Source organism: Myxine glutinosa, chromosome 1 (assembly GCF_964187855.1).
Source record: "Myxine glutinosa chromosome 1, kmMyxGlut1.1, whole genome shotgun sequence".
Lineage (NCBI taxonomy): Eukaryota > Metazoa > Chordata > Myxini > Myxiniformes > Myxinidae > Myxine > Myxine glutinosa.
The window spans coordinates 366915352-366928077 of NC_136261.1; the positions used below are offsets into that span (position 1 = coordinate 366915352).

Consider the following 12726-nt stretch of genomic DNA (forward strand, 5'->3'; position numbering starts at 1 on the left):
AACAAAACAACATTTTTTTTAGAAGACACCCAAAACATCCAGTGTTTTTGAAACACCCCAAAAACACCAAAACAATAAAAAGCCAACAAAAAACAATAAAAAAACAACCAACAAAAAACAATAAAAACACCCAACAAAAATACCCAAAAAACAACCAAAAACACCCCCTCCCAAAAAAACAGCAAATAACAAAAAACCACCAACAAAAACATTTTTTTTAGAAAACACCCAAAAACATCAGTGTTTTTGAAACACCCCAAAAAACAACCAAAACACACACACACACACACACACACACACACACACACACACACACACACACACACACACACAAACACACACACACACAAAAACAACAAACAAAAAAACAATAAAAACAACCAACAACAACAAAAAAAACACTAACAACAAAAACACCCCCAAAACAACCCAAAAAACCCCGGTGACCACTGCCTGCTCTTTTGCAGAGGGGTACAAGATTGCTCACCAGGCTTCGATCGATGGATGCTCCTCGAAAATACGCTGCGGCAAAGCGTGAAGTTGGCGTAGAGTGCTCCGTGCTGTGTCATCACTGCAAAGACAGATAGCAAAGGATTGGTCGAAACACCCGACACTGGTCCCCATCTTAAAATCCAGGTTGATGATGTGAGGAGCTCAGGTTCAAATCCCACACACCATTTCTCTTTGTCTATTGTCTAGCAATGTCCTTGTAATTGACATACAAGTGGAACAATGTCTATAGTCGTATTTCCCCATTACTGTATGCACAAGCTCCTCAAGGAGCCTTAGATAAATATCGATGAAAAAGCTGAATCTTTCAAACTGTACAAAATGTATGACATTTAATTGATCAGCATGAAATACCATTGGTCATCAGACTATAAATTAAAACAACATGTGGACAAAAGAATAGATCATGCAAAAGATGCAATTCCTCATAGTTATGCAAATTAGCATAATAAGCCACACTCATCGCTCCTCCTCCCAGACCCAGAGAAATTCCCCGCCGACCCCACCCCTTCCTACCCCTCACCCCTCCAGTCTCTCCGGATCACATAGACCGACAGGCACAGTGCCGTGGGAACTCAACTGCCAGTCTGGACTGTAGCAAAGCAAACCATTGAGGCGGCCACAGCTGTGTGTGATGCTCTGCTGCCATATTTTCCTGCCGAGAAGGAAATTCCCCTGCACCCCTCCACCCCTGCAACCCCTCCATCCCTGCAACCCCTCCATCCCTCGTCTGGTTGAATCTTGCGGGCGGTCTTTTTCTCCCCAGCATGGCAGGCAATCAGGAACACATCACCGCTGAGTGTAATTGCACTCCCCCTACTTCACCCCTCCCTATCCCAATACAGCCATACAAGGCAATCATGAGAGAGTTTCGTGGAATATTGTGATTCGGACGTTCTCAGCCTAAAGAGGTGTCTTCGAGCGAATATATATTTTATTTTTACAATTTAAAGGTATTTATCAGTGACGCACGCACGCACATGCACACAAACCCGCACGCACACATGCACACACACCCGCATGCACACATGCACACACACACGCAAGCAGGTACACAAACGCACACACACGCACAAACACACACACACACACACGAACACACATGCACAAAAACACACACACTACACACACGCGCACACACACACACACACACACACACACACACACACACACACACACACACACACACACACACACACTACATCTGACTGCAACGCCACCTTAACGCAAATCGGTGTCGGAGAGAACATCTATTTATTACGAACTTACTAGATGGGGACGGGGGGTGGGGGGTGGAAGGGTGGTGTGGGGATTTAAAAGTATTAAAATGGAGAAAAGGAGAGAGATAGGAAAGTTGGGTTGTGTGAGGGCAGTGGAAAGAGAATGGAAATATGATTTGGAGATCAGAGTAAGAAGATGGAAGGAATGAGGAATGTATGGATCAATGGGACAGGGTGAGGGGTTATTTGTCATATTCTGATATATTTGCATTTGTAATAAGTAGATATATCTTTACAGTGTGGCAGATGAAAGGAAAGCTTTTACGATTTATGAGAGTCCATTTAGGCAAAGGAGTTCAACAAAAGACCAAGAGATACCTTTTCAAATGACCATGTAGCTACTAACAGATTCCAGATGGGGAACACTGTACCTCCAAAGTTCAGGCCCAACAGGCTCGCACACTCACAAGTAGCACTTTGTAGTTCTACGACAGAGAACTAACACGACCCAAAACTGTTTTTTTTTTTTTACTGCAGACTCATCTCTACTTGTACAGCTTTTCCGCAGTCATGGAGCCGTGATCCACACGTCGGAAAATCGGGCAGGTGCACATGTCAAGTGCCCACACCATCCCACGCACGCCTGGAGACAAGTGTGTACAATGGTGGGTTTGTTTGAGAAGACCCGCTCCGCCACTGCCGTAATCCGCTATAGGTGACGGATCGCCGCGGAATGAAGGCCCAAGGTTCAACGAGCACCTTGCGAGGCTCTTTCTACTGGTTCTCTAGCCTCGGAGATCGCCAACATTCTCCTTTGGAGTAGGATGGGAATAGTCAAATAGCCATGGATCCCAATAAAAAAAACAAGAAGACGTCATGCAGAGCACGATACTTGCAAAATCCACCCCCCCCCCCCCCCACGAAAAAAAGGTTGCAATTGATCCAGCAAATTGTCCATTTCATCAAGATCAAAATTGCCGATCTTGATCAAAGCTCGGGTCAATAGGATGAAAAGTGATGATTTTTAGATGAAAATTGATGATTTTAGAAGTTTGACCTTGAGTTGATCTTTGACCTTTTGACCTAAAAAAAAAAGTTGGTTTCCCAATTCAGTGAGGCACTACACAAATGCTGTTAAAATTTCAAGTCAATCAAATGAAAATTGAGGATTTTGGAAGTTTGACCCTTGAGTTGACCTTTGACCTTTTGATCCCAAAAATAGTTGTTTCCCAATTCAGTGAGGCACTATGCAAATGCTGTTAAATTTTCAAGTCAATCAGATGGAAATTGATGATTTTTCAAAGGAAAATTGATGATTTTGGAAGTTGGACCTTGAGTTGACCATTGACCTTTTGACCTCAAAAATAGTTGATTTCCCAATTCTGTGAAGTATTGTGCAATTGCTCTTTAATTTACAGGTTAATCGTATGCAAAATGACGATTTTCAGATGAAAATTGGATGATTTTTTAAATTTGACCTTGAGTTGACCTTTGACCTCAAAAAGTTGGTTTCCCCATTTTGTGATGTGCAAATTGATTTTCCCAATCAATGTGCAAATGCTGTCCAATTTCCAAGTCAATGGGATGAAAATTGACGTTTTTTCAGATGAAAATTGATGATTTTGGAAGTTTGACCTTGAGTTGACCTTTGACATTTTGACCTGGTAGTTGGTTTCGAAATTTAGTGACAATATACAAATGCTGTTCAATTTTCAAGTCAATCGGATTAAAAATGTTGATCTTATAAATTCGACCTCCAGATGACCTTTGACCTCAAAATCAATAGGCTTCTCTATTATAACGATCTCTACAACTTGGTGACGTTTCGTGACGATCGGTTGAAAATTGTGACCTGTAGGCGACTGGCATACAGACAAACAAAGAAACAGACAGAATAATGCACAAGACCAACCAATATACGGTACTTGAAAAATCTTCGATTTCGCAAGTAACAAGACCGATAGTCAGACAGCGGCATAGCCGGTCTTCTTTGATACATGAAGAGGATAGTATGAGTTGGGTGGACATATCAGTTACCAGATATCAAATTAATATGAGTATTAATATTTTTTCAATCAATTCCACATTCCCGTGCCACCTTCATTTGAACGTCAGGCATTGACACCAGGTTCGTGAAGGACTTGCACAAAAAACGTACCCAGTCTGAATGTTGGTATATCCAAATCAATGGCGAAACTGCAAATGGGGAATCCGCGAATGTCCCGGATGGAAACCCTTACGTCATTTCCTCATTCTGCTTTAAACTCAATATCTCTCTATTTTCATTACAAACAGCATTATTCATCATTCCAATGACAAATTAATACTATGGTATTAATGTATCAAACTATAATGTTAAATCACGATTGTATTTAGATATTTATCAAACCAGCGAACCGTCGTCATCTATTCACTTCCGGATTCGGGAGCAAGGTCCGTGTCGATCGCATTTCCAAATCATAATTGTATTGAGAAATTTCTGAAACCTCCTACCTACCTTACAGCACCCGCTGGGATCCCAAAACTTTCCACAGAAAGTTATTAGATTTCCTTTTAGTAAAACATGCAACTTTAATGGTTACTAAACGCTGTGCCCCTGTCATGTGACCAGATCCTCAGCTCTGATTGGTGGACGTTTGTGAGGGACGGCGATATGGACAGACAAATGCTGTTCCAGACGGCATTGCACCTCAGGCTACCCTGCACAAAACAAGGGTAGTAGAATGGATATTTGGGCTCATGCAGTCATGTAATGAATATTTTGTTAAAATTCTTAATTTTGGAATGCCATTACTGAGGGTAAATCATATCAGAATTGTTCACAAATTGAGCCACGAGGAAAGGTGGCCCATATTCATCATGTCGTACCATAACATACAGTCACGTGAAAAAGTAAGTACACCCCTTGTAAAGTTTTGTCTTTTTCAACATATTTCAACATACAGCTATTTGATCTTCATTTCAACAATATTGAGACATAAAGGTGATATAATATAACAAATATCATGAAACATTTACATTTTGTCATCCATTGTATAATTTAAATAAACATAAATGCAAATTTTGCATGTGGAAAAAATAAGTACACCCTTACATTTATCACTACTTCAAATACCTAAAATTAGAATCAGGTGCACCAGCTCAGGTGCCAATGATTAGAACATCGTTAGAGAGGATCTTGGAGGAACCTGTCTTATTTAAACCTCAGACATTTAGTTTGGTTTGCTCTTTGTTGTTGAAGTGTGTGGCGTCACCATGCCTAGATCAAAAGAGCTCTCTGAGGCCTTCAGAAAGAAGGTTATAGATGCCTACGAGTCTGGGAAGGGATTTAAGAAGATCTCCAAACAATTTGAAATCAAACAATCGACTGTCCGGAAGATCATCTACAAGTGGAGAAGATTCCAAACAACTGCCAACTTGTTCAGGCCAGGCCGCCCCAGCAAGTTCAGCCCGAGAGCAGACCACAAGATGCTGAAAGAAGTCTCTAAGAACCCCAGAATGTCATCACGAGACCTACAGGTAGCTCTTGCCACTGCTGATGTCAAAGTGCATGAGTCTACCATTAGAAAGAGGCTGCACAAATTTGATCTACATGGGAGGTGTGCCAGGAGGAAACCTTTGCTGTCCAGAAAGAACATCAGGGCAAGACTAAAGACCAGCACTTCTGGAACAATGTGCTCTGGACAGATGAGTCAAAGGTAGAGCTATTTGGCCACAGTACCAGAAGACATGTTTGGTCGAAAACCAAAGACAGCATTTGACCACAAGAACCTGATACCAACTGTAAAGCATGGTGGTGGAAATATTATGGTTTGGGGCAGCTTTGCTGCATCAGGGCCTGGGCAGCTCATCATCATAGAATCCACTATGAATTCTTCATTGTACCAGAGGGTGCTTGAGGATAATGTGAGGCCATCTGTCGGAACGTTGAAGCTCAACCAAAGGTGGACCTTGCAACATGACAATGACCCTAAACATACCCGTAAATCCACCAAGGAATGGCTGAAAAGAAAGAAATGGAGGGTTCTGGAATGGCCAAGTCAAAGCCCGGATCTAAATCCCATCGCGATGTTGTGGGGGGATTTGAAACGAGCTGTGCATGCAGAAAACCCCTCAAACATCGCACAGCTGAAAGAATTCTGCATGGAGGAGTGGGCAAAAATTTCTCCCAGTCGATGTCAGAGACTGGTAGACAGTTATAAGAAACGTCTACTTGAGGTTGTTTCTGCCAAATGGGGCAATACCACCTATTAGAGGCAAGGGTGTATTTACTTTTTCACGTGACTGTAGATTCGGTCAATGTGCATTGAGCCAATCAAGAAGAAGAACCACTCTTTTCGCGTCTTCAGGTGCATATAGGGTTGCTGAAGCAGGTTTTCCTTCGCTAGCGGGTGACAGGCCGAGTCAACCCACCCGGTGTAAATTCAATGGCATGACAGGGGCTCAAACTCAAGACCCTGAGATCTCAAGCCAGCCACCTTAACCGTCAAACGAACACCAGGTGTAACAGACGATCAAGACTGACCATATTAATTATGTAGTAGTATAACTGTAATGGGAATTCAGCCAATCAAGAATTGCCATTTTAATCAGATAGCACTGTAATGTGGATTCAGCCAATCAGGAGTGGGCATGTTAATCAGGGAGAACCATGTGGCCTACATAATTCCCTAAAAAGGTTTCCAGAAGCACAAGGGTTTGATGTTCTATCAAAGGGACATTGTTTATAAACTGTGTTCCCAAAAGCCAGACAAAGGAATTTTGACTTCATTCACCCTCCCGAGACGCATCAAACGGCCTCGATGGTGGAATTATTACATATTTCCTGAATACGATAGTTCTTGGACATGTACAGAACTCGAAATTGACCCAATTATTTTCCCGGCGATGAAACCAACCAATCAAGACTCGAATGGTCACATGCTTCACAACCACTACTTCCACTACAGAGAGAGTAAACTACATTGTGAAGTCTCCAAATGGAATACAGCATAAATATTTCGATATAAAAACATGGCAACAAACCCAGATGACAGTGCCATATCCTCGTCGAAGCATTACCAATATCACATGGATTAAATAAAAACGACTATACGAGTTCTCGGCTGTAGTGGAACCAATATACATACATATATATATATATATATATATATATATATACACATATATTTATACATATACAGTGCATTCAGAAAGTATTCAGACCCCTTCACTTTTTCCACATTTTGTTATGCTGCAGCCTTTTGCTGAAATCGTTTAAATTCATTTTTTCCCTCATCAATCTACACTCAAAACCCCATAATGACAAAGAGAAAACAGGATTTTAGAAAGTTTTGCAAATTTATTAAAAAGAAAAAACTGAAATATCACATTGACATAAGTATTCAGACCCTTTGCTATGACACTTGAAATTTAGCTCAGGTGCCTCCAATTTCTCTTGATTATCTTTAGAGATGTTTGTACACCTTGATTGGAGTCCACCTGTGGTAAATTCAATTGATTGGACATGATTTGGAAAGGCACACACCTGTCTATATAAGGTCTCACAGCTGACAATGCATATCAGAGCAAAAACCAAGCCATGAGGTCGAAGGAACTGCCTGCAGAGCTCAGACAGGATTGTGTCGAGGCACAGATGTGGGGAAGCTGACAAAAAAATTTATTCTGCATTGAAGGTTCCCAAGAGCACAGTGTCCTCCATAATTCTTAAATGGAAGAAGTTTGGAAGAACCAGGACTCTTCCTTGAGCAGGCCGCCCGGCCAAACTGAGCAATCAGGGGAGAAGGGCCTTGGATAATAGAGGTGACCAAGAACCCGATGGTTACTCCGGCTGAGCTCCAGAGATCCTGTGTGGAGATGGGAGAAACTTCCAGAAGGACAACCATCACTGCAACACTCCACCGATCTGGGCTTTATGGCAGAGTGGCCAGACGGAAGCCTCTCCTCAGTGAAAGACACATGAAAGCCCGCTTGGAGTTTGCCAAAAAGCACCGAAAGGACTCTCAGACTGTGAGAAACAAGATTCTTTACTCCCAACAACAAATCTTTGCTTATGAGCGCCGTTGGTTCTCAGTTCACGAGAGCGATGTGGTACGGTTTGATTGGCTGTCCAGCTTTGCCCACCCCACTTTGCATATAGCCCGCCCACTTTGTTGCATACAAGGGGATGTTGAGATGATTTTATCACTCTTGAGGAAGATTAACGGAGGCGTGTGGTTTTGTCACATGTTAATCGAAACGGTGAGTCATTGTTTGTTCAATAAAAGGTTGGAGATCTTACCATGGAGTCATTTGAATTTACTCCCAACCACAAATCTTTGCTTATATATATATATATATATATATATATATATATATATATATATATATATATATATATATATATATATATATACACTGTATATATATATATATATATATATATATATATATATATATATATATATATATATATATATATATATATATATATATATATATATATATATATATATATATATATACAGACTTGACATTTAATATGGCATATTTTTTTTTTCTTGACTTGGGTTTACTTTCTTAACTCAGTATATCAATCTGGTGAATTTCTTTCACACTTTGGTGATTTATTTGTTAAAAGAACCATGTCACTGATTGTCTGTCGCAGCAAGAAGTCAACAACAGGATTATATCACAGGTGGCGTGGCAAAATGTACGGACAGGTGCATTTGACGATTGGCTTCACAGTCGGGTATACAAGGGTTGTTGCATTCTGTATTAGTGGAAAACAACTGCTGCACGTCTCAAAATGTTATTGCCGCTTCCTCTGGAGATGGTACGTCAATTCGACAATGCTGTTTGTCATGGAGTGGTGGCTTTACGAAATTACGGCATGAAAGAGCGTGCTATTGCTCGGCAGTATGGCATCACTCAAGGCCAGGTGTCAAAGATCCTGAAACGAAATACTCAGAGGGGTGTCCCTACTCCAATACCAAGGCCAGGACGTCCCCGCAGAACCACAAGGAGGGATGATCGCCAGCTGCACCGGTTAGTCCGCAATGGCCGTACCAAGTCAGCTAATCGGCTTAGGGCTGAGTGGCAGCAACTGACAAATGTGCCTGTATCCAGAAGGCTAGTCAACCAACGACTGGTTCAAGCAGGCTATCGTGCCAGGCGTCCCCTGAGAAAGCCACGCCTGACCAGACAACACCGCCAGCGCCGATTGCAGTGGGCCAGAGAGCACCGTCAATGGCAGCCAGGACACTGGAATCACGTGATCTTCAGTGACGAGTCTAGATTTCTGGTCTATCGTCAAGATGGCCGCATCCGAGTGCGCAGACAAGTGCATGAAGCCTACAATGAAGATTGTATAGTGCCAAGAGTCCAAGCTGGACGTGGTGGGGTGACCGTTTGGGCTGCTTTTCATGCAGGGGGCAAAACTGACCTGGTTGATCTGAATGGAAACCTGAACCAGTTCAAGTACAAGGCCATTCTGGAAGAAACATTGCTTCCATTTGCTCGTGCAGCCTTTCGAGGAAACTTTGTCTTCCAAGATGACAATGCACGGCCTCATCGTGCTCGCATGATCCAACACTTTCTTGCTGACCGTGGTGTAGAGCATATGGAGTGGCCTGCCATGTCCCCGGATATGAATCCGATAGAGAACTTGTGGGCAGAATTAACGCGTCAAATCGACAACTTGGACCAACAGCCTGCCTCTGTGCGTGAATTGCAGCAGGCTATTGTAACTGCATGGCAAGCGATTCCTGTACAAACCTTGGCAAATCTCATGAACAGCATGCCTCAACGTGTACGTGCTCTCTTGAATGCTCGTGGGGGTTACACGGAGTACTGACTGAACTGTAATTTTACTGTCCGTAATCCCAGTCGTAATTTAATTTTTGTTTTTGTTAAAAAGATTTTTTGGCTAATGTGCAAAATAAAGAGATACTTCTGGAAAACGCAAAGAAGTTTAACACAGTACTGTCCATGAATTGAGTTCGATATCAGTTTACATCACTTTCAAGGATCAATTTATTTGCTTCGAAATGTCAAATGTGGTTTTTGTTTCTTTTAAAGGTCACATTAACAAAATCTAGAATAATTTGAACATAATTCCAATGAACTTTTGGTTCTAAGTCATCTTGAAAAGTAAGTTCACCCCCACAAAAAATATATTCCATATTAAATGCCAAGTCTGTATATATATATATATATATATATAAATATATATATATATAAATATATATATATATATATATATATATATATATATATATATATTATATACACACATATATATATATATATATATACAATATATATATATATATATATATATATATATATATATACATATATATATATATATGTTCATATATAAATATATGTATATGATATTGCACATAAATACAGTGGAACCTTGACTTACGAGTTTAATTCGTTCTGTGACCGAGCTCGTAACTCAATTTGCTCGTTTCTCAAATTAAATTTCCCCATTAAAATGCATTGAAATGCTATTAATCCGTTCCAGCCCGCCAAAAACCACACCAATTTTTTTTTAAATATACAGTATATATAAAAATATCTCGCGCTTTATATTTCACCTGTATGCAGCATACAAGTTGGCAGGATGGCCTGGACTGGAGGTACGCACACTTGACTCTAAACTGTCCAGCCTGGGTTTGAATCCCGACCCAGCTATAACCTGTCATGGGTGAATCACAGGCAGGGTGATTCATCAATGTGTGTACCGCTAAACTGGGCGCCCCGTTTGCGTCCCATTAGTTGTTGGATGTTAAGGATCTCACCGTGTTTTCCACAAAGAGAAGGCGAGCTATCGCCGGCACTCTGAACAAGTTGTGGCCTGGCATGCTCTTCTCCTCTGCCGTTATATACGTCCTCCTCGGCATCTTTTTCCAGAAGAGCCCTGTCTCGTCACAGTTGAAGATTTGCTGGGGGATGTATCGTTCGGCTTCTATCAGTTCGGCAAAAGTTATAGTAAAATCTTCAGCTGCCTTCACATCCGCCTCACCAAGTCGACAACACGCACACCTCGCTCATGTTTTTCGACGATTGCGTGTTTTATATCCAAGCACATCATCCTCTTCTTCTTCTCAGTTATAATAAAATCTTCAGCTGCCTTCACATCCGCCTCACCAAGTCGACAACACGCACACCTCGCTCATGTTTTTCGACGATTGCGTGTTTTATATCCAAGCACATCATCCTCTCTTCCCTTGGCACTCAATTTCTTAGGACCCATGGTTAAAACTAAGAAATTTTCCAAAATAACCAAAATGCGAAAACAAAGCAGCAGCGATATACGGCAGAGATACTTGCACGGCAAGATAACCACGTGACCGGAACCCACCTGGTGGCGGGTAGCGTAAGCTCGTAACTCAGATCTCGGCTCGCATCTCAAAGCAATAAACCGCCCGAGCGACGGCTCGTATCTCGGAAAACTCGTAAGTTGGTGCACTCGTAAGTCAAGGTTCCACTGTATAATATTGTTACGTTTGTGGGGGGTAGGTAATGAAATACTTGAGTCAAGGTAGGATTATATAGGGTAGTGTGCTCCGACTGTCATGAAGAAGAAGAAACCTTCCTGTAATTAAGCCAGGCCCGGATGTCGGGTAAGTGTATATATGTCTTCATGCGAGGGGTGGAGCTCTGCTAATTAGTTAGGGTATAAGGGTATATTCCCTGTGGGTAGTCACCTCTGTATTTTTCCCTTTCATTCATTATGACACCATCACCACCAGCCATGCTATCAGCGCCTAAATTAAGTAAAGCAATTGCCGACTGGATCCAAACACTACCACGGATGCCACCCAGCCGAGTCATCTCAAGGGGCGTCAAGAATGGCCGTGAGGCCCCGCCCCGAAAGGAATGATTGGGCATGGTGATAGACTGATGCGCAGGCGCTCGGTGATTTGAGCGCAGGTGATGTCACAGAGAACATTCCAGCATGAGAAGCAAAATGTGAAGCGACCGCCATCTTGCTCTCTGTCTGTCCCGGTCTGATCGCAGGCGGTCGCAGTTTGTGCTCCCTCCCTGCTGTATGTCTGCTACAGCAGGGAACCAGTCAAGAATGCCAGGTGGAGTACCAAACAAACGCACCACACTACATTTTTTCTTTCGTTATTTTATCATCCCCTTGTGTTGTATATGAGTCCGTCAGGGGCGACTCAATTTAGGAATTTAGTGTTACCTTTTTATTGTATTGCATTCTTTTCATTAAAACTTTATTTGTTGACTTTCAATTCCTGTATCTTGTATGTTCATTTGTTTGTGGTTCAGAAAACACTCGTCGCATCCGCCCGTTCAGGTAAGCCTTGTCACCCTTAACTACCCCCGCGCGTGTCATTACCGCCATAGTTGGGTATACGCCTTGTAGGTAAATCTCGGTCGGCCATCCGTCACCCTGCGGTGTTCACTACAGGGTAGACACACGACAATATATATATATATATATATATATATATATATATATATATATATATATATATATATATATGCATATATATATATATATATATATATATATATATATATATATATACATATATACATATATATATATATATACATATATACATATATATATATATATATACATATATGCATATATATATATATATATATATATATATATATATATATATATATATATATATATATATATATATATATATATATATATATACATATATACATATATATATATATACATATATACATATATATATACATATATATATATATATACATATATATATATATATATATATATATATATATTGTTACAGACGGGTTTTGGATGTTAGTTTACCGAGCGGTTTGGTATGACCGCGTCTGCACAGTTTACCCGATTATACTCGAACGTTGGCCGAGTCGCGCTACGCTAAATCAATTGAGGAAAGGACACAACGGCTGGGTTAAATGACACGACACCAGGGGTACAGTTCTCAAGACCTCCGGAGGAGGTTATAATATTTCGGAACGTTGAGATTAC

At 41.1% G+C, this 12726-nt stretch overlaps 1 protein-coding gene across 2 annotated transcripts in view; it reads right to left on the minus strand.

The window, feature by feature from the left end:
- The window catches only part of LOC137414822 (FERM domain-containing protein 4A), a 300724-nt gene that overhangs the window by 107265 nt on the left and 180733 nt on the right, over positions 1-12726 (minus strand). For both annotated transcript variants that reach the window (XM_068100360.2, XM_068100351.2), the window contains one exon: positions 488-571. In XM_068100360.2, the coding sequence (XP_067956461.2) occupies positions 488-571 (84 nt within the window). The remainder of the gene's footprint in view (positions 1-487; positions 572-12726) is intronic.